At 31.0% G+C, this 23861-nt stretch overlaps 1 protein-coding gene across 1 annotated transcript in view; it reads right to left on the reverse strand.

The window, feature by feature from the left end:
• LOC129959786 (synaptic vesicular amine transporter-like) overlaps positions 1 to 23861 on the reverse strand; it is a 79335-nt gene that overhangs the window by 39787 nt on the left and 15687 nt on the right. The window contains exons 4-11 of the mRNA XM_056072678.1: positions 23501 to 23584; positions 20591 to 20683; positions 20431 to 20520; positions 20313 to 20353; positions 20167 to 20230; positions 14673 to 14768; positions 4583 to 4661; positions 4418 to 4469 (exon numbers count right to left, since the gene is read on the reverse strand). Coding sequence (XP_055928653.1) covers positions 4418 to 4469; positions 4583 to 4661; positions 14673 to 14768; positions 20167 to 20230; positions 20313 to 20353; positions 20431 to 20520; positions 20591 to 20683; positions 23501 to 23584 — 599 coding nt within the window. The remainder of the gene's footprint in view (positions 1 to 4417; positions 4470 to 4582; positions 4662 to 14672; positions 14769 to 20166; positions 20231 to 20312; positions 20354 to 20430; positions 20521 to 20590; positions 20684 to 23500; positions 23585 to 23861) is intronic.

Raw genomic sequence — 23861 nt, forward strand, 5'->3', positions numbered from 1 at the left:
GATATACTGAAATCAACTTCCTAAGAAATGATCTTTAACTAAGCCTTTTGTTATTTCAGTTCTTCAATATTTGCTACTTAAAATGCTTATAAAGAGGATTAAATTGAAATTGATAAATATTAGGTTCTGAAAGTGAGGGAAAAGGAAGCCATACGATTAGCATTACCTAAGGGACCCTAGAATGTTTAATGCAGCTCTGATCAGACATGGGCATGAGATTATATGTTCATATCGGATGTGAAATTAAATAAATTGTTAAGGATTTTTTTTTCCCTATTGTAAAATTTGGAAGATAAGTGGCACTGTTTATTGCGCGACGATATAAATGTATGAATGAGGCAGAGCTAATTTTCCACCTCATCAATGAATTCTAAGAGTATTTTCTATTTAAATGTGCCTATTTTTCATTTTTCTTGAATTATCATTGAATCACACACAATCTTGAGTTATATATGAATCACACATTAGATCAAGAGTTGTAACAAAATGGAAAAGCGAATTTTCAATTCATGGTATATTAGTTAACGAGCCTGATGGTGTTACACTTTACACTGATTGATCATGAACGTAGATGGACAAATATGACATATAACAGCAGTATAAGTGAAAAAAATACCTTTAAGCGTGACTAAAGATTCGTTTTTTGTGTGTTTTTTTTTTGTTTGTTTGTTTGTTTACAATTTTGGAATTTTTATATTAAATCGGTAGCGGCTCGCCCATGCAAGGGCTGCAGAACAGTAGATTCCCTCGAAATTAATGTTTTTAACTGTATTTTCATTTCTTTTTATTTGCTTGCTTTTTCACACTGAGAAATCAATGCTCGTTGCTTATTTTTCTCTTTGCTACATTAATTAGAATACATTAATCAACGACAAAATTGAAAAACGCAATGAAAATGTAAAAATGAAGCGGGAACTGAATCAACGAGCAAGAGAAATGCAGTCGGAGTTGGTTTGCGAATTGCTTATGAAAGTCCACAAAGCAAACAACTTATTTATTTATTTTTGGAGACTAAAAGCTGTCCTTCTCTCTTTCGAATTTAAAGACATGAAAGCTGCAATCAAACCAGCTCCGGTTCGAAGACACCAAACTTTTTTCCTTCTTTTTACACTCTTATTCAAAATTCGCCTACGTTCATTAAGTCTTTTCTCTCCACTATCGTTTGTCTGTCATTTTCCATTTATGAGTTTTGATTTTGATTTTTACTATCTTAACAGAAACGCATTTGTTTCATTGGATATTCATATTCTTTTATTAGACGTCACTCTTCGGGAAAAAGAAAATAAGAACACGGATAATTTTCTAAAATGTTATTCAGATGAACATTTTTATAAGATTATAAATTATGATTAAGAATTACATCTAAAAGATGATTAACTTGACAGATCATTTATTGCATATGTTATCAGTATTCCTTTCTAGACAAGTTTTATGGAGCGGAAAGGATGAATAAAGAAGTGAGGGAAAGAGAAAGTTGTGATATTTTTATCTACTAAATCATCATTTTACCAAATACATAAGACATTTTCCATCGAAAACACTGCAAAGAATTTATGTCATATATATTGGTTACTTTATATTTTTGAGATGCAACAAACTTCATATCTGAAATCAAAAATTTTAAGCTAATTATGATTAAAGTAGCATTTTTAAAATTACAATCTCTTGACAGATATTTTTCCCAGCATTGCTAATTTCTAAGCTGACAAGTGTAAGTGAGCCACTACTGCATGAAATATTCATTAATTTATTCTACTTTCTCGCTACAGAAATACTTCGTGTTGCCGTTTATAAGTTACTAGAAGAATTTCGTTGTCCCTTTTAAAAATCTTTGAATTTCTGTATGATTGTTGCCTGAATTATTCGTTCTTTAAAAACAAATCTCATTGCTGTTATTCGGAACTTTAATTTCTAATTCCGTTTTCGTGCATTATCGAAAGCATTTAAAAAGAAGGCATTGATTATCAAAGGTTTTTCTTTTGTTGTATGTTGTTCCAAGTTAAATATTTATACTTGTATTTCTTTATTCTATACAAAAAATTTAATAAGTTCATTTTACACTGAAATTCAAAGAAAATTATTTTTTTTCCCAGTGCAATATAATTTATCTATCAGCTATCTGTAGAAACTTCCTATTATAAATTTTGTTTAAATGATTATCGTACAGTTATCTGAAGACGATTCCTGCTAATAATTTTATTAAATCTTCCAAAAAATTTAATTAAATTGTGTGTTTAAAATTGTCTACTGTTCATATTTTGCCAGGGTAGTATTCAAAAAATGTGTATCCCTATTTCTAGCAATTTTGATTTAGTGTTTCATCAAATGTGTAATCTTGTTGTTGTTTTATTTAATAAATGTGTCCTATTCTTTATAATAAGTAAATGTAATAGTAATATCGTCATTAAATTTTTTAAAAAATCAGTGATTCTAATCACTTTAAGTGTAAAATACGCATTTAATTAGACATCAAAAATTTAATTCCTTCCAACAGAAAAATAAATTTCCAACAAAAATTTCCTTATTTTGAATATATGAGTAAAATATTCTCTCTAATTCAAAACTACACTCCTGTTCAAAAAATAAACAACAAATGCAAAACTCGGAATAAAACAAAAATTATTTAATGGATATGCGTGAAAGTTGCACACTAGGTAGGTGTGGCATTACTCGATCACATATCAAACAATAAAGCAAAGAAGAACAAAAATGCATATTTTACAGTCGTCGCAGCACGACAGCCCAAATTGGTAGGCAGAATGTGCAATGGGAACCCCACGATAATAATGGGTATGATACATACTAGCTGAAATACATGCGTGGCAACGGCGGAGCATGCTGGTAATAATATCGTTGATCGCTTGTTGTGGCAATAATGACCATTCATGTAATAAGGCTTGTTGGAGCTCGGGAGGGGGGGGAGGAGTGCCTGGAGGCACACTTCAATCTACAGTTTATCTTCCCAACATGTCCTATGGGATTTAGGTCCTGTGATCTAGCAGGACACGCTATCTGTGGAATGGTTTCACACTCCAGATTATTTTCCACAAATCGTGCTCTATGCTGGATCTATTGCAGCGATAAAAGGGCGCACAAGAGAGTGTAAGATTTCTTCGCGATATTGGACAGCTGTGAAGTTAACCCCCATCTAACGAGTGGAGGTCGTTTCGAGCGTTCATTACTATGCCTGCCTAGACAAGTAAACCGCCAATTCTATAATGGTCCCTTTCGACAATGTTTGAAGCCCGATAGCGTTCCCCTGGCTCTCGCCATATCCTTACCCTTCAGGAATCGTTCTGGTTATCAAATTGAGACTCATCCGAAAAGAGACGTGGCCTCACTGCTCTAGTGTCCAACTGCGATGCTCACAGGCCCAATGCAACCGCACTCTGACATGCGCTGGGGTCAAAGGCACACGACAGGTCGTCGTACGAATATGCCGCCTTCATGCAGTTTGCGCGATACAGTTTGGCTGGATAAGTGCCTTCCTGCAGCAGTTGAGAGCTGTGATGTCTGTTGTCGCGCTGTTAGTGTCCCCCGGCGTATGGTACATTGTAACTGGAATTATCGTCTGACGATGTGGTGATTCTTCGTCGTCCAGACCCATGTCTTCTACTGGTGTTTTGATCCCTTTGATAATGGTTCCACAGTCTATGGGTGGCATTACGAGGCACATTCAGTTCTCTGGCAACAGCAGATTGTCTTACACCAGCTTGCAACAACACCAAAGTCCTCCAACACATCTCATCATGAAAATAGTTTCTTCTGCTCATGCTCTCCGCTTTGGTTATCTCGAATTTTGCAGAATTAGCGCTGCTTGCGAACTGAAGCATACGTTCGGTAAGCCCCTTTTTAAGGCGTTACTGCGTAACTGAGGGATTGCGTTTTATGTTAATTTTGTTTACCCATTTGCATTCGGCGATGCAACCTCTGTCTCATATATCAACCGCGTGTTTTAATTCACCGTTTTGCATGTGTACCTCGCCTTTTCGTTTTTGTTACTTATTTTTTGAACAGGAGAGTGTACTATCTTGAAAATATTGTTCTTAAAAAAAAAAAAGAAACAGTATTCTCGTCTATTTTTATTTGGAAAAATAAGCCTCAGTTTCCTTTTCCAATTTTTCAGTAAACTGAAGCAATTTATAAGAAATAAATTTTCTGTCATTAAAAAAAGCAATATTTTCATCAAGCTGTAGTTAAAACACTTTGATTGGGAGGAAAAGGAAGCATTCCCTATATCTGAAAGAGTTCTTGGTTGTAAGTTATTCTGCAAAAGTGAATATGAAGGCGCATCAACGTAAGTTTTTGTTGCGTTTAATCGTAAAGGGGAAGAAACTACGAAAATGAAATATCTTCTGCAAAATAATTGTTTTCTCAGCTATCTTCAAAATGGAAATTATAAATCAGTTATACTTACCATTAGAGCGCAGACACCCACAATAAATAATGAGACCATTGCCGTGACCCATCTACAGAAAAAAAGTTGCGACAAGTCAGTTTTCAATATGAATAGATATTCAAATGATATGCAGTGTCATGTCTTTTTATATAATAAGCATTTTAAATAATTCATTTAACTCACCTGCCCACTTTGAATCCCACCTCTCCAAAAAAGTTCGTGCCCACAAAATATCCAAGACTATCTGGTATGAAAACTGTACCTGAAAAATAATTCTTCAGTTCAAATAAACATCTCCTGTAAGTTTTACATAATAAATACAAATACCAAAGAAAACTTTTATCCAAAGAGTGGTTCTTTTGCATTTTTCAAAGAATATGGGAAAATATCCAAAAAATAAATGTGCGCATCCTAAAAATTTATATTGAAACATCATATAAATTATAAATAAAATAATCGGAGACTTCGCGAAAGAGGGAGTACGGGAGTTGCTCATCATTCGACAATATTTGAAGGGATAACAAGATATTTTACTCTGGAGAGTGAACAGTGCAGTTGTGGTGGGATTGGCACGGCACTTCATTATGCTACGAAATGCATCCTCACAATCTCTTGGCATATGAAAAAAAAAAAACCATCGCCAAACCATGAACAAGAATGGCTGAAAAGAGTCGTCACCAACTTCCTTTCCAGGCAAAAAATCAATAGGATAATTAAATTTATTAGTGAAAATAGAGATATTTTCTTGCCTCCCTAGCTCTCAACATGAAGTGTCATACTGCCGACGTCCTGGCATAGGAGTAGCGCGTCTTCATCGTGATCTGGGCGTCCTGGGTCCGAGTCTCGGTTTGGGCATGGTTGTTCTATCTGTGAGATGTGTGAATGTGCCCCCATGTAAAAAGAAGCTGTGCAAGCGAATGAGTGTTGCGTGAGTAGCAAAGTCGTACTCTTGGCCCTAGTTGGCGCTACTATAAAAACAAGAGACGCTCCTCCACCAGCTTAAAATCGCTGTCTTCGTAACAGCGGGCTTGTCCATGGCAATTGCCATAAGAAACAATAACAACAAAAGTGTCATACTCACAAAGATTAAAGGGAGGGAAGCATCACAGTCTTTTCTCATACATTATCATTCATAAACATCAATCAAACAGAGTTTCTATTTGTTACTATTAATTAAATTATTTTCCAATTGATTTTTATAAAGGCATCCTCATCAAATATGTTATGATAACAAGTGAACACAGAATTCATGAGTTTTTTCATACAGTGTATCTTTCTGCATACAATTATTCCAAATTTTTCTTTAATTTTTAAAAGTTCACAATCCTTGTAAACGGTTTCATGTCATTATCGTTTCTTATATGCTTGTAAATTCTGTACATAGTTAGTTTTGTTTTTTCTACTGTAAATATTTTGGTTTTTAAATAAAATTCCCGTAACATGCCCCATCACACCGTTCAGTGACCAGAATGGTTATGGATACGGGAGTATGAGACGGCGTTCTGTTCTGCATGTCGACGATATTTGGATAAATATGAATACAGTGTAAGATAAAAATGAATGAATTTTTATTTTCCAAATCGTTATTTTTGTGAAATATTTGCTGACATTTTCTTGTAATAATTCAGTTTTCTTATGAAAAATGCATTGCAGCTATGAAAGCGGCAAAACTATAGTTGCTATGTAGGAGAAGGTGCTGGTTCTGCATGATGACAATGTAATGTCCGTGTACACCAAAATCGATTTCTTATAAACTCAGAAATATGTTATCTTTTTGCAGATGAGTAAATACTCTATATTACTGTTATAAATATCTATCGATTCACTAACGGCTGCATTTATCAAATCACGTGAGCATTAAATGGAAAGTAATTGCGTAAAAAGTGATAATCTCAACTAAGATATAAATGCCAACAGAAAAAAAATCGGTAGAGACTATAAAAATTTCTAATTGTGTATGCGCCATATGATTGCTCCAAACTAAGAAAAAAAAAACGAACGAATTTTCGCTCATAAAACTTCAATTTAAAAATAACTAGGTTTCATCGATTCAAATTGGAGATACAATGAAAATATTAATCCTGGTTCTAAAAGAAAGTTTCAAATTGAGTTAATGTGCCTTGAACGCCAGTCTTGGACATCACCATGATGAAAAACGCTTAGTTAATGCAAGACATAAAGATGGCATCTATTCTCAGATTTTTACATATCTCGAAAATTCCTTGAAATTATTTAAATTGAATCTATTTACTCTGGCATTTGGCTTGCTGATAAAGTTTGAACTCCAAATAATTCGAATTATTTCTCTAGATTGTTGAATTTCATATTTGAATAATTCGTCAATAATTCTAATACATTTTATTAATAGAATGTAGGGCCGGCGTCCTGGCATAGGGGTAGCGCGTCTTCCCCGTGACCTGGGCGTCCTGTGTTCGAGTCCCGGTTTGGGCATGGTTGTTCTCTTCCTTGTGTTCTCTCTGTAAGGTGAGTGAATGAGTCCCCCTGTAAAAAGGGGCTGTGCAAGCAAGTATGTGTGCTATCTTCATTTGAGCTAGAAGTCAGACTTCTGCCCTCGGGTGCTCAGGCGTCTTTACCCTCAGAAGCTACTTGACAAAAATTTGGCTTAAATAGCCACACGAAAAAAAATTATGTAGGAACTAAAAGTCGTATGCATTTCTTAGTCTTTTTTTATAATTTAATTGTGCTCTATATTGTCTTTTCAGTGATTATATTTTTTAACTGGAAATATTCTTGATTTATTAGAAAGATTGTAGAAAGATTTATAAGCGATTAATGAGAGCAAAAATTCAATTATTGGAATTCTAGTTTCTGTTAAATTTCAGACCATTTTTTCTCTTTTGCCTTATTTTTCTCTTATCAGTTATGAACTTTAAAGCTTAGATTTTTACTCCATCGAATCTGTTTAGCAATTTGACTAAAATTTTGGTATACAACTGAGGGAAAAAAGAGTTGCCCAGCTTTATTATGCTATAAATCAGCTTATAAGAAAGCTAAAATTACCATTTTAAGGATAGCAACATATACTTAAAGATGATGTGCCTCTTTTTTGATGTCTTGAATAAATTCTACAGGGAAAAAGTACCCTGAGTATAAACTTTGGGGAATAAACCATGATTACGGCGGGATATATTTGTCTTTTCTGTTAAGGATTCGTTTCTACACTTAGTGCTAAAATTCCTTCCTTAAGGTAGGTTCACACGAAGCCAACTATTGCGCGCAATAGAAGATCACGCCTACTTCAGGAAAATCACGTGACTGCAACAGGACAATGGCAAATGGTTGTCCCGTCGGGACAATTATTAGCCATTGTCCCATCGACGTTGTCTCAACTGTTCACACGGGAACAATACAGGTATAATAGCAGAGAGACAACAATTGCGCGCAACTGTTAGCCTCGTGTGAACCCACCTTTAACCATAATATGATATAACCCTTTTGCGCACGCGCAATGGTGACATCAGGAAAAAATCCCATGATTCCACAGAAACAGAAATTTCAGTTTCAGTGCAATTTTGGTTGATGAAGTGTAAGAACGGAACCAAAGAAAATTGTATCTATATAAAGAATTCGTGCACGTAAAATGAAATATGTAAATATTTATAAATAATTATCTGTGCCTATGTCCTCGTCTAGAAAATAAGAGATGATAAAAATGAGAATGCTTAGATTAATGATTTCGATGCTTATGTGAACTAATTTATGTTGGGATACCTCAATTCTTCTGATTTAGAAGTTCCAGGAACGACAGGTAAGAGTGAATTTTCTTACATTTAGATTTTGAGGCCTAGGAATCCCAATACATTGATTAGATATGTCTGGGCGCCAGTAATAGTATTTTTTATTTTTGTGGCATTTTAAAAGCATTTGTAAGATCACAATCTACATACTAAAATCGACTGATGCTTCATGCATGACAAAATATTTGTAATGCAAATATCTGTGCGAAGTTTCTTTCCGACAAAGAAATATTCAAAAGCATTAAAAATTTTGTTTAAATTGCGTCTGAGCCTGAATCGCCATTACTCTGAAAGCATCGGAATGAAAAGATTTTTTTTACATGAGAGAAAGAGATAGAATTCAATATATTTTTATTGTTTAAAAGAAATATTAATTTCAGTGTTAAAACTAATATCTTACCGATAAACAGGGAAGAAAGTAACTGATTTTTAATCTTTTTTAGCTTTATTTCTTTATTAGCATATACCATTTCTATTATAATTGCTTACTGCTCATAAATAGACATGAGATCCGCCACTTTATTTTGCGAGCATAATAAAGAAGTGCATTTCGTTCGCTGGTAAATGTAAATCAGCTTTCTTCTATGCTTTACCGACAGCTTAATATTATATACAAATGCTTTTTGACTGCGAAAGAATTCATTATGCGAAGACACGTATACAGGACACGTGCTTATTACAGACGGGGAACGCAAAATTCAAAATATCATTCCAAACGTTCATCCATTTATTCTAAATTTATTTTCCATTAATGTTCTACTTTTCAAGCTATTATTCATCACATATTTTGCTCCGTTTGACATGAATGGAAATTTTAAAGCAAGTATAATAACAGGAGTAATTATATGTATGCGTGAATGTGTATATGTATGAGTGTATGCAAGTGTATGTGTGTGTCTATATGTATGTGTCTGTAGTTATGAGAATAATTATTGTATAGGATGTCTAGAAATATCCAATTTTAATAAATGAAAATTTACATTAAAGCTTTTTTTTACTGAACACATTTTAATGAATTCAAAGAAATTGACATTTATCAACTTAATGTAAAAATGGAATAATAAAATCAATGGAAAATTACGAATCGTAATAATACATAGAAATATAATTTATCAAAACAAACAAATTAGAAATAAATATTAAGTTAAAGGCAAAAATAGAACCAAAAAGAAAGAAATGATGAATCTGGCATGAAGACTTTTTCAAGGGTCACCCTCAGGCAGGGATTTTTTTTCTGTGAGGGGTCTGACTTTCGTCCAAAATATTGACCACTCGTGACCCGAAAATCCTAAGAAATTGAGGTTTTGCTGATAAGAATTAGTATCATAAAATTAAAGACACTAAATTACACAACACCTACTTCTTATCGTATTTACCTACCATAAATACCTACTAAAGTTTTTCTATTTGAAATTTCTATTTTTAAATCTAAATAGGTAGTTTTATGTTGATTTTTGTTCGTTTCAGTTAAACTTAAATTTTTTGAATAACAATCAATAACAACATTAGCATTATCTATGTATAATAAAAGTAAGTCATCAATAAATCTCCAACTGTTTAATAAATTATGTTTAATTATTTTTTCTCATAGTAATGCAAAAAAATATTGGCTAATGCACTTGAAAAAGCTGTCCCCATTGGAATTCCCTTGACTTGTTTATAAAAATTAATTCCGTTACAACATAATTTTTGGAAATATTAAATTTACGTAATTCACGATTTTTATTTTACGATAAGAAATGAATTTAACTTCAAAGTAATGAAACTTAGTAATTACCTTTCTAATTTAAACTCTAAAGTTGTCAAAAATTCGATTCTCACAATTTAACAGGATTAAAAAAAATCTATAATAGCAAAATTTCTTGTATTGAAACAACAAACAATCTCATTAAAAACTCAACTTCTAATGATTTTCCCAAAGAACTTTTGCTATATAGAAGTTTTAATAAGAGAAGATTTATCTATTTTCTAACATATTTTTTTCACAACTAAACATATGCCTTCTAGTTTATTTCATTTTGGTTGTTAACTCAATAGAAGGCGCTGAGATCGTTTTATTTATTTCTTATGATGACGAGGCACTTTGATAAAGCGTTATAGGCTTATGCAGATTGAAACGCGGAAGATTGAATTTAATGCAACGTTGTGGGCCCGCACTGATAGGTTTATTTTCTTCACAAGTTTTTAGAATTTTTAGTTCCAACTGGTATGTTCTTTGCTTTTATATTTTATTGATGTTTTATGATAAAGTTGTCTTTTTGTAGTTTGATTTGGTTCAATTTTGTTGTGGTCTTGCTTAGATTTAAAATTTTGAAATAATATTTTGCTTATTATTGCCTAATTTATTGTCTTTGATTTTATGATGCTAATTCTTATGATTATATACAATATAATACTGATTACAATTACTTCAAACTTATGTTCTGAAATCTGTGACCTTTGTAAGAAATATGGAGCATATAAACAAATATCAATAATTTTAAATAAACACAGTCGTTTTCTTGTTACAAAATATAGAGCTCGTTATACATTTATTATAAAGAGAAATAATTTTGTCGGCATATTTATAAAATAATTACAATCATAATTACAATATTTACTACGATATGAAATTCCAAAATTTTCCAGTAATTTCTTATAAGTTTCATTATATGAGCCGATGAGTGAAAATTCCAGTTTGCCACAAGAACAGACTTCACATATCATTCACATTTAAAAGTAACAACTAATAATTATTGTGGCAATGAAAAGAATAATTTTTTTAAACTGATTTAATATTTTTTGTGCTGAAGAAATTTTTTATATATTCTTAAATTACAATGAGGGAAAACTTAAGAAATACGTGATCAGTAGTATTTCGATGCCAAATAAAATGCTGCTAACATTTTGAAACTTGTGCATGCGCCACTAAATGCATCGTTTTACAGACAATATAGAAATATTAAAGTATCAAAATAGTACACTTGGAATGAGCTGAAATTTTGCATTCTTCCATTAAGTGGCCTTGTCTTTCGATTTATGCCCGAATTTAAGATAAATGAATGATAAATATGTACTCAAAATGTGTAGAATTCTATGCTTCCAAAACAAACAAAAAATTAGTTCATTAAGTATATTATTTCTTCAAGATATGAATAAAAATCATAAATTTGGTTCGCTCATAATTTAAAAACGAACTGACTTAGACAAATGAAATTTGGTTTCCGGTAAGAATTTTCTATGTAATTTTAAAATTTCATCAGAAAAATGAGTGGTGTCATTGAGAATTTTTGAAGTTTGCTCTGATTGCAATATATAAGCGATTCCTTATAAAATTTCTAATTAAAAAATCTTTAAAATTACGTTGATTTCTTTCGAATGATAACTTATGTATGATGAACAATGTCAAAATGAAGCTGTCTGGTGTTTGTTTTTTTTCCGCGAATTTGAAAAAGGACTAGACAGAAGTTATTTTTCTGTATATTCATCCTACGTTCATTGCTTACTCGAGAATTTTAAACACTTAATTAAACTTTCTCGAGTAATGATTATTTTTTAAATATTTATCCATAAATAATAATGCGTTTTAAAATTCATAGCAAATTGCTTGTTAATATAACGTAGAGTATATTTTTAGCTATATTGGAGAAAGAGATCTAAAAGTTTTCGAGACATTATACATAAGGATTCTCTTATAAAATCTTTATTATTTATGTACTTTGAATGTATTTAAATAAAGTGCATATATTTAATGAATCGTCAATAGCGATAAAATAATTAAAATTTTTACTATAATTCGAGCAAATTTACTCTACATCTTTAGTGTTTTGAACCTTTAAAAAATGGTCCTTTCTAGAAAAGAAAAATAATTCTTTAACTGAATTGATAAAATCAATTTAGAGTGTCATTCAAAAATGTTTTAAAAGAATTAAAATATTTACAAACTGACTTAATCTCTCTAATTTCAAAAAAAAAAAAATTCTGGAAATTTCAAAAGCAGGATTTAAATTATGAATTGACTCCAGCTTCAACTTTCAAAATTGTTCGTATCATTCGAACATCGCTGTTTTAAGAATCTTGCAAAAGATAATTTAAAGCACTGAAGTTAGTTTTTAATCATATTTAAATAATCGTAACGAATCCTCCTGGATTATTTATTCCTGCCTTTTCATTAAAGACATAGTGATAGACTTGGCTTTTATAATATCGTAAAAAAGTGATCATAAAGTTCTGTAAAACATTTGATTTAAAGAAAAAAGCTTCTTACTATCTGTTATTATTCATAAAAATAGATTGTATCTTTATAGAACGTTTTGTGGGTTATTATCATTCATGATTCTTTATTTTTATATCATTGATTTTATAACCGTTTTTCAAGATTTTCCCTCCTAAGTACTTTCGTTGCATTCTAAGCCCTTTAATCATATGCAGTACAGAGACAGATTTTGTATATCTTCAAATTTTCGTTTAAAAACTGCCAATCGAAAATTTTATACTTCCCAATACGAATACGTTTGTAAATTGGGCACTATGAAAATATTTTCCTAATTCGACAACATTTATCGTTAAAAACGGCATTTTTGCTGTATATCTGCTGTCATGTCCCAACAAAAAAGTAATTATCACCATGTCTTTGACAATAATAGTAACATTTTCATTCTGCACTTGTCACTGAATTATTTTTAGAAGTGTTACACAAATTACAATATCACTGCATTAAATCATGAATTCGTATTTGACCGAAAAATTTTAATTTTTATTAAAAAGGTGTCAAGTGATATATATTTTAAAATAAATTAACTATCAGATTGTTTTCAACTTCTTAAAAACCTTCAAATATGTGATTTAGTATTATTGAAAAATCAGTTCTACTAGATTTTTTTAAACAAGCACATTTAAGCTGTAGAATTAAGGTTCCTAAAACTTTTTCTCTAAACTTTTAGCTTTTTCCGCATAAAAGTGTAATTATACAAGTACTAATTTCTAGCTAAATTTTCAGTCAAAACAAACTTTCATTCATAAAAGAATATGTATTCGGAAATGCATTCAGTCTTCTGATTGTTTTTATCAGTGATTATAATGCATAAAACTTTATTTGTTCCCCTTCCAAATCTATATTATTACCAAAATACCAAATCGAATATACTGCCTTACGATACTACAAAAATAACTAATGATCTTTAATGATGATTAGACTAATCAAAGAATATTTTTGCCTCCTGTGCAAATCGTCAGTCAATTGATGTGATCCCATTTTTTAAAGCCTGAAAAATGAACAGCTCTATCTATAAGCACTTAAAAGGAGGCTTCAGGAAAATACACCGTGTGTTTAGAGGAAGTAAGTTCTCTTCGACGAAAATACTTATTCGTTATTTCATGCATATCTTTGATTATCCAATAACCAACTAATTTCTGGCTGTCATTTCTATCTATGATTATCTTAATTACAGAGAAGAATTTCCATTAATTGCTTAGGCATATTCTAGGACGTTATTGCCTAATACACAGGGTTTAAATTCTAATCTTGACTCGCTAGCTAATTTCTAAATCGTTAAAAATAGGCTTATACTTCCAGCTGGAAAAATGCTTTAAATGACATTAAAAATTGTATTTTACGCTGTTTCAAAGAAAATAAAATGCTGAAAAAAAACTAAAGAAATCTAAATTTTTGCACAATCTTCCGGTCCTAGTAGTTATATTTAGTAAAATATTTTTTGGCAGGCTAACATTTTAAACACACACACAAAAAAAAAATCCGTTATGCTTGAATCAAAACTATTCCATGGTGATATTCAAAGCTTCATAATTCGATCAGTTTTGATAGCAGAAGAGGTTATTTTTTTTATCTGAAATGTTAGTGCGCCTAAAATACTTAAATATGATTATTACATCTAAATTTTTACAGTCTCTCGATCATATTTAACTGTCATAACAATAATAATTTTTTCATTAGTAAATTTGTTGACTAAAACATAAAACACGATTCTTTGCGTAATCTAAAAAATTGGCAACTGGAGCTATACGCCTATATTTAATAGTTTAGAAATTAACTATTAGACCACGATTAGAATGGACACTCTTTATATTTTAGAAAGGAATACCAAATATTGAATTTTAGATGCAAGATACAAAAGCAATTTGCAACTTGCTTATTGTGAAGTCAATTTTTCTGTAGTGTGCGTGTGTGTGTCACTAGTTTAAATTAACGTTTTTTAAATCTTATGGCTTAACCTTTAATTAATTGTGCTTTTAATTGTTAAATGAATGGTTTTAAACAGTTTTATTTTCCCCCTTTTAATTAAATGAATAAGAAACAACCGAATACTAAAAAATAATAGATGAGATCAACTGCTAATATTTATTCCATTCATATTAATTTATGAGAAAAATCTTTCTAGGTTTTTCATCAAATTACTGGCAAAAATTTTCTTTAAAAAATCTAGAAAAAAAATATATTCTCCTATTCATTTGCAGCATCTGCTGAACTCATTGTTCATTTAATCATTTAAATACATTTTTAAAGAAAACCTCCTTACCCAGCTGCCATCTTGGAGGAGACATCGATTCCATCAACCAAATAGGTAAGCAAGGTTCCAAAATCGCAATGGAAAAGGTTGATATGCTTATAGCACCTGAAAAGAAATGTAATCAAGCAATGTAGTGGAAAAATAGTCTATAGCAAAATGTTGTCTTAAAAGGTAAAATAGTTTTCAGTTATGTAAAGGAGAACAACTTCCCCTTGAAAAGTTCAAAGAAGGATCTCTACTCAAGAGAACGACGCAAGCCAAGTCGCATATTACTGCCAAAAGAATTTTTCATTTGGAAGAAAAAACAAATACTAGATCATGCATACAAATTTTAATATTTTGTCAATTTACTTGTCAGTGGAATCTTGTACGTCACGAAATTTCTCATTTTTAGCAGGCCAAACGTTGTGGCCGGGTCACGAGATATCTCGTTTTCATGTTTTTTAGACTCAGTCGATGCATAATCAACCAGAGGCAAATATTTAACACATTAAGGATCGCAAAGAAATCTGTAAGACGTACTCTGGGACAGCACGGTTTTGGGCAAAATTGTACGTTCTAAAATTACCGTAACTTTGTTATTTATGAAGCAATAACAGACGGGGCACTCAACACGAGAAAACTCGTGAGTGGTCAGTAACAGATAGGACACGAAACGCGTAAAAATTCGTGAGTGGTCCTTAATGTCATAAAACAAGATACTGCTGCAAATCATGCCGAACACCATTGCACAAGGGTATGTGCTTTACCAAATATCACACTCTAAAGCGTTATTCAAGTCTGTGAAATAATTAATAGGTATATTTGTAAAACATCTTATATAATAAATACATGTGTAAAATACAGAGTCATATTTAAGAATACTTTATGTAAATATAATACCAAATGCAAATTAAAAATATGCATATATGCATCCTATTCCTGTCAAGCATGCTTCTAGAGCGTTCAAAAATGTGCGGGCCCTGGGTGCGCGTTGAGCGCTGTACGCAATATGTTAAATTGACGATGAACAAACTCTACAAAATTCGACATCAAAATGATATTTAATAATTAATTTCTTGGTCATTAAATAAATATGAAATAGTAAGGGATGTGGTAAAGACAAACATTTGCACCATTAAAGAAAATTTTTGAAAATTTTGCTTTTTGTAAAACAAAATCTATCCTCTCTCATATCTATATTTCTGTTTAACATTTTATTTGTAGTATTTTAATGTCAGCTACAAATGCATGGGGAATTAAAAAGTAAAATACTTTTCTAAGGACATGTAATTTTTTTCAAAATATTGATTTTCATCATAAATATATTACATTTTCGCTGATAAATATTTCTTACCCTAAACTGATTTTAAGGATATGTGTTTATTTATTAGTCGAACAATATAAAACTGTTTTGTGGTCAAAAATTTTCTATTACTTTTCTGCAAGAAATCCTGAAACTTGTAAAAATTGACCATCTGAATCGAAAATGCATGGATAACAAACTATGGAGTCGCATCAAATGGGCATAAATAAAAAAAATTAAAAAATCCGTTTTTCTCCAAATCTGTTTCATCTACAGAGAATCCTAAACCTCTCTCAGAACAATGGATTCCAGAAAATAATAAAAGTTGCGATGAATTGGAAGAAATCCGGCCAGAAAAGCGAACCCTCATTAAACCATTCCACAAAAGCACCGAGTTGAAAGACTTTAATTGGCGTCATTTGTCTCCGAACACATATTCGGACTCGCGTCATCAGTTTGTCCTCATTATCTCAGAAGGAGTAAAGGCGTAATATTTGTTGCACCCTTCTAAAAATGAAAGTTGCCTTAGAGGCTTCTTAAGCTATAAAAGAAAGCTTGTAACCTCACGCGCGGCTAAGGTATTAAATGAAGGTTACGTCTATCGAACATCACTTTGCTTCAGAAGAGGGAAACAGGATTACTTTGGGGCGATAAGTTTTCGTGAGATGGATTTATTTTATTTTGTCAATCCACACATGTCAGGGAAATAATAGTGTTCGTATTGATTCTGTTATGCAAATAATTGAAAACGAAAGTTACAAGCGATTTTTTTAACTATCGTTCACTCCCTCGCACAAAAATTTTCTTGAATAATATTCGACATGCTAGATGCCATTCCATGCTTTTTGTGCAATTCTTTATTGCTTTAAAAATAAGTAGAAGAACCGTTTGAAAATTTTAAAATCAGAATAGAGATTCGAAATTTAAAGTATTGAAATTAAAATTATTACTCTAAAAATGTAACATCTTTAACCCCTTCGCTTACAATGACGAGTCTGACGCGTGGATCGAATTACTGAATTATTAATATCTATATCTGCAGTTAAGTGAAAGTATTAAGTAATTAAAAACACAATTACAATTCACTTGGAAACATTTCAATACCTGCCTGTTAGTCTGTCGATTGCTGCTCGTTTAAACGAGATTGCTCAAAGATGTAATAAGCTAGATATATAAAATTTGGCATTAAAACTGTAATTTTGTGTGTCACAATTCTATCAATTTATATCCAAAAAAACGGTTTTTTATTACTGTAAAGTAACTAAAACATCAATTGCCATTTTGAATATTTTTAATAAAAGTATTCATCTGCATTACAGACACTATATGTATGCAGCCATGAGGGCAATCATAGTTTTAAAAAAAGCAATAAATAAAAGGGTCAAATTACTATTAATTTGCATACAAATTCTGCGATAGTGCCGCTTTCTTTTCGAATTTATTACAAACACCAAAAACCATAGAAAGAAGCTTGAGAATACAATTAACAGGATTACATCAAATATGAACTATGACTTTGTAATGACACTTTTCAAAATGGACTTTTGAGATAAAAATATATCATTGATTGTAATTAGAACAATTTTTATCGCCCTTATTTGAAAGTTTATAAAGGCAATAAGGCAATAAAATATAAATGATTCGTTAAAAATCGCAAGCCAGCAACAGAAATAATCATCTAATTAAATTCTTAATATCCTGCATCTATTATACCAACTGATTAAATATATTTTTGATAAGATAGGAAATATCACTTCATGTGAAAATCATCTGATCTGCAAATTATCCAATAGCGATTTCATAATAGTTAAAAATCACATATCGCTACGACTCGATCGATAGAAACGTTTAGAAATAATAGTCAATCCTTCAACAAGCAGACATGTTAAGGTATTTTCAATCGGAATTGGAAATACTGCATGTTTTTGGAAATATTTTAGAACTATTATAAATATGCAAGTAATTTTTGGTTAACCCCGAAGTTTTAGTTTCCCAGGCTTGCTACCATGTAAAATTTTTACTATGTTACATTTCACTTTTTTTATCACAGCCGTATTTAAAAATTTGAAAAATATTATTTTTAATTTTAAAAAATTATTTCATCTATTTGTGTAGCAAAATTATGTTTAAATGAATTTAAAAAATTTAGAAATATAATTTCAGAGATATCGCCAAAAGTTTTCATGATTCATTTAACATTGGAAACTTTATAACTCTTGAAATTTTCATCAGCAGCTTACAAAAAAAAATTTTTTTTTTTTGGGGGGGGGGGGGCTATTTTCATGATGAGCAACCTATTGAGCGAAAAAGAAATTGGTAGGCGCAATGGAGAAATTTCGATGTACTAATTATGATAATTATCTCAGTTGATCAATGTACCGATCTAAACAAACCTATCCTCTTGAGCCATTTCACTCGACATCAGTTTTGTGAAGAGGCGATAATTAATAGCAAAGTTAGGTGTCCCATTATTTTTGTTGATGACTGTATTTTAGGTTTGTTCTATGAGCTGAATATTTTAAACAGTTCAAAGAAAATATGGTCAATATCCTTTTCTTGGCTGCAGAAATGTGAGTAAGGGTTACCATCTCGTTCAAAGTAGGCTCGGAAAGATAGCCATCCGGGTAATTACACTTATTATTACATCCTCTTTTTTTAAGCCAAAGAGTAAGGGGGGAATGGAAGGAATATTCTCTAGAATTTTTGAGTACTTTCAGTGTGATAAATTTGTTACACATTTTGATGCGAGATTTTCTTATGATTTCTTCAATTCTATCTAACTATAGGTTTGACTTTTGTGAGAGAATCCACTTTTTCATTTCAAGAAATGGCGAATGTCCAAGAGTTCGAAACAATAGAATCTTTTGGTTCGGTTTTTCTCTAATTAAAAATTTTTTTAGCTATTCTGTTTTAATTATTCGCAGTGATTAAGAAGATAAGCTTTTAAAAACGTGAAGATCGTAGAAACTGCCTCTAAGCAACAATAACTTATTTTGGGAAATTAAAGGTCATCAGTGGCTCGACCAATCGCTAGAGATTCGGCAGCAAAAATGGAATTGATGGGATGGATTTGATAAGAGAAGGATTGATATAAATAAAATGCTTAATTATAATAACTAGGCGTTTTAATGTCAACTGTTATTAAAGCAGTATTCCAACAATTGCAAAATTTATATAACCTGCAAATAAATCATTTTCACGTACTATGGTGCAACGTGAGCTTTGGATATGCCAACATGCATATAAATAAACATATATTTTGAAAATATTTTAAAATTGTTTATTTTATTTTTAAATTGAATTCCATTAAATAAAATCTAACTAAAAGCGAGTAAAAAAGACTTAAGGTGAGCTAACTGGGCACTGAAACGGTAAAATTATAAAAATACGAAACTAAATTAGATCACATATTTACAAAAAAATACTGCAACAAGTTTAAAAGACAGCTTCTAAAAACGCATGTCAAAAGCTGCTACGTAACAAATTTAACTCAAGCAAAAGTAAAAATGATCGAAGAAAATTACTTTTAACTTCAGCATTGGTAAAAGCGCATGAATGATAAATACTATAACTAAACAGAATAGCTTAATATTTCAACGGAAAAAGACATTGTTATAAAAGGATTAAATAATTTTAAAAAGTTGATTAAAATTAGAGAAAACCGTCTTTTAGAAAGAAAATTTGTCACTAAAAAGTTAATTTTCAAATTTTAAGATGGCTTAAGAAGAATTTTTGTGGAATGATTTTTTCAAAAGTTATGGCTGGAAAACAGAAAACTTTCACCAATCACCCCACTTCTACCCCTTTAAAAGGCAGTAAATCGATTCTAGATGCTAAGAAACATTTAAAAATCGCGTGTACCAAATTTCGTTCGAATCCGTGAAGTGTGGCATTGCATACATTTCAAACAAACAACAAATTTTCAATTTTATATTTATAGAATGAAATTCACATTTAAATATTCCATACCTTTTTAAAGTTTGCTTTGATAATTTTAATAAAATTATATAAATTTAGATTTTTTCTTCTTTTACTTCTTTTTCTTCTTTATTTTAAGTAAACATTTACAATAATAATTTTATAAAGTAAATTTTAATTCTAAATTTATAATTTTGTTTGAAAAACTAATTTTTAATTCATTCTAAATTATTTCATAAAATAAGATTTATTGCATTCCTTTTGTTGCGATCAAAAATGCAAACATTTGAAGATTGTTACCTGCTGCAAGTAATATGTATGGATCACGAATCAGCTTCCTTATACTTGTTCCAACCAGAAGTCTCTGAAAATAGAAGTCACTTAGTAAAGATAAACCATCATATGTTTTCGAGTCAAATTGAGTAAAAATTGATAGCAGAACTTACTTCAGGCTCTAAACGAGGGCGTAAAACCACCAGAAGCAAAACTAAAAAAAAGATCATTTTTATTTGCAACGGAGCATCTATTTAGGAATCGATAACTACTTTATAATCATTGACCTACCCGCATCAAGGAAAAGGAAGCCAGAAACAATCAAAAGAGGTGCACTTTGACTAACGAAGTCATACAGAACTCCACCAAGTGGATATCCCACTAAAAAATTGCAAAGAAAATTTCAAAGCTAGAAATTAAAGATTTTTCAAAGATTGCAGAATGTATTTACCTAACACTCCAGCTGCAATTCCTCCCATTATAATACCCATAATTCGGCTACGCTCTTGATCATCTTGGTATCGGTCCGCTATGACAGCCATCCCTAGATTACATAACAAATTTCATAAAGATTAAAAACTAACATGTTTTCAGTAGGAAAGAAAATGAATTTTTAACACAAAGAGATTTAGAAAATATACTTCTATCAGTGCAAAAGAAAGCGATTTTTTAATTTCAATTTTTCTGTGTTATAATTCATTCTGAAATTCGTTACCTAATAAAGCAAAATTATGGAATTAAAATTTAATCAAATGAATCCATCAGTTAAGTTCTTAAAATATTAACCCTTTGACTACTAATACGACATATATGTCCAATTAAAATTTTAAAATTATTTTAAATAACTCTTGGCAAATGCAGTTTTGGGGAATTATTTGATAGTTATACCTCATCTTCTGACTTAAAAATCATATTGAAAAAATTCGACCTTATTCAGAATTTTTTTTTCTTTTCTTTTACGTATAAATTGATGAAAAAAGATTTTAAAAATTTCGTAGTCAAATATATGGTCATCCAGAAAACACAATTATACAAAATTTCAAAACTCTAGCTCTAAAGTGAGTGCCAAATCGATAGAATAGAAGCATGGCAAGTTTAATAATACGTTGTAATTGGAAAATTGATCGATCACAACATACTCAAGTCAGAAGTATGTTTCTTCTCTTCAATGAAAAAAGTTGGAATTCTAGATTCGACTAAAAAATTATGAAAATAATTGAAGTTTTACTTTCATTTAAAGATAGTAATTGTGGCATATGACCTATATATCAACATTCCATAATTAATGGAATTGTTTACTTGCAAGTACTACACCTATGGACAAAATATTATTTGTAGATACTGTACTTGTGAAAGAAACATTATTTACAGATATTGCCAAATTTAATGTTCTTTCTGTTTGGTCTTTTACTTTTTTTCTGTAGTACTGTTCTTTTTTTCTTTCTGAGAAATTAAAATGTATTATTATTTAGAGATTTTTTAGATTTCTCGATGAAGATATGCAATGCTTTGGTGTTTTGATTGCCTAATTTTGAGTACTGTTTTTCCACTGAATTTGCTAGAGGTTTATTGTTTTTATGCAGTTGGATTGAAAGATGTTTCACTTATCATTAATTTTAAACAATTTTTTGCTCACATATTTGACTGAAAGTAATAGTTGAAATGTTTTAACTCTTCTAACAATCCTGTTGAAATAATGCGAGCTCTGTGCGACTGTTACCATCTCTTCAAGGCTTGGTTAGTATAAAGATAAAAGTTGGATCCACAGGTCCATATATGGCTACATATTTACATTTTAGCACCTGACTAGTTGTTAGACTGTATGAACTACATCAAGTTTTCCAGTTTCTTTCTTGTATAGGAATTTAAAATGAAATTTCGAAGCTAAAAAATTTTATGAATATTCGAAAGAGTTTTGAAATGGTAGGAAATGGTAAGAGGACAGGACTTAGCGAAGTGGAAAGATAAAAACCTTCTTGACGGCATGCACAATCATTCGATTCAGCCAGCCAGCCAGTCAGTCAGCCATGTCCAGTTGTAAATAAAATTTCGTTCCTGGGACAATGCCCAAGAATTGCGATTAATTTATGTTAAAGTGTCAAAAGTGTGGTGGCCAAGTTGTTCCTTCTTCTTCCCATTCTCTTTACCTAGATTGTGACGATAAATATATTAAGAATTTCTTCAAATGTTTCTATGTTGGGAGGGCAAAGTTTGGATTGTTTTTGCTATTTTGATGGTAGTTTTGAGAGAGTATCACTGCAGATGTTGCAATAATCGATTTTTATATAGCCCATTTTGAAGCTTCTGGTATTGCCAAGAGCTCTGCTTAAAACATACTTTTCTCTAGTAACAGTTTGACCATCCTTTCATGCAGTTTTGTGTTATTCTGCAAAGCCACGAAGGCACTACTTGTATTTCCCTCCATTTTTCAACTATTTATGCAAATATTGTCTTAATAGAAACTGTAGAAATGGGAGATGGGTTTGTACTTGTAGCCTAACCATTAGTCCACAACCCTTAAATTTTTTTAAATCCTTTCAATTTTGTAATGTATCCCTTGTCGTGTAAACAGCCTATTGGATTTATTAATGGAAATTTCCTCGTCTTTGAAGTTTTCCACAGGAAGTGTGCTGCAAACATCTTATTTTACAAGATATTCAGCAAAAACCGAAAACAAATCAGAATTTTGTAATTGTTCAAGAAATTCGTGATTTAAAGCGTGTATCGGAAATACAACATCCTGAATAGTATAATTATACTACTAACAAAAGTGAATCCATTCTCTGCTTTTTTAGTGTCATCAAGGCAGTGAATTATCCTTTGTATTATAATATCAGCACAAAAAAAAAATTCATACGTAATTTTCATTTTTAGTTAATGGTTAGTGAACAGTTGGAGTGAAAGCGAGTCTATTTTTATTTCGGAAAGGCATAAATTGTTCTTTTTTTTTTCTGTCATTTGATTAGCACCATCGGAAAACAGAGGCTTTTTCCTGTGGGACATATTATCCCAAACATTTGGCGCATCTTCGTTTCTCTTCTATGTCCAAAGCTTCTGGGATTTTCTTTTCTATTCTTCTCCTCTGCCTTTTTCTTATCTAATTCACTGAACGATAATGAATCGCTGGCATTTTTTATTTCCAAATGACAGTTTTTCTAAATCTATCCTGTGTTGTTAAAGGAGAATAATAGAATTTCTAGAATAAAGGATAGAATTTTTGTACTCAAATAAGTGTTTGCTTTTTATCTTATCCATTTGGTTTAAAGTAATAAATGTTGCAAAGTAATTTGAATAATATAAATGAATCTGTTCTTGTATCAAACTTATATCAAAACTGAGTGCGGAAATCTGAAATATTTACCTCCTATGCAGATACAAGAAGATCCGATTCCGTGAAGACTTCGTGCAGCGAACAGCACAGAAAATGTGTTTCCAAATGCAAATACTGAAAAACATTTCATTAGTAATTACGTTCGACCTTTGCATCCATTTAACCGTAAACCAAAATTTTTAAAAATGATTTAAGTATAAACAATATATTGATAATGCAAAACAGTTTAAAATAAGTACTTCAAAATATGTTGGAAATTATTTTCTTAATCAGTAAAAATTTCATGTCTAATAGCATACAAAACATAAAAGCTTTCTGACGGATCTGACTAATAAATTGAACATTCTCTTTATTGGAAATACTTTCATAAACGGCTTTCACTGTTGGCTAA

Source organism: Argiope bruennichi, chromosome X2 (assembly GCF_947563725.1).
Source record: "Argiope bruennichi chromosome X2, qqArgBrue1.1, whole genome shotgun sequence".
Taxonomy (NCBI): domain Eukaryota; kingdom Metazoa; phylum Arthropoda; class Arachnida; order Araneae; family Araneidae; genus Argiope; species Argiope bruennichi.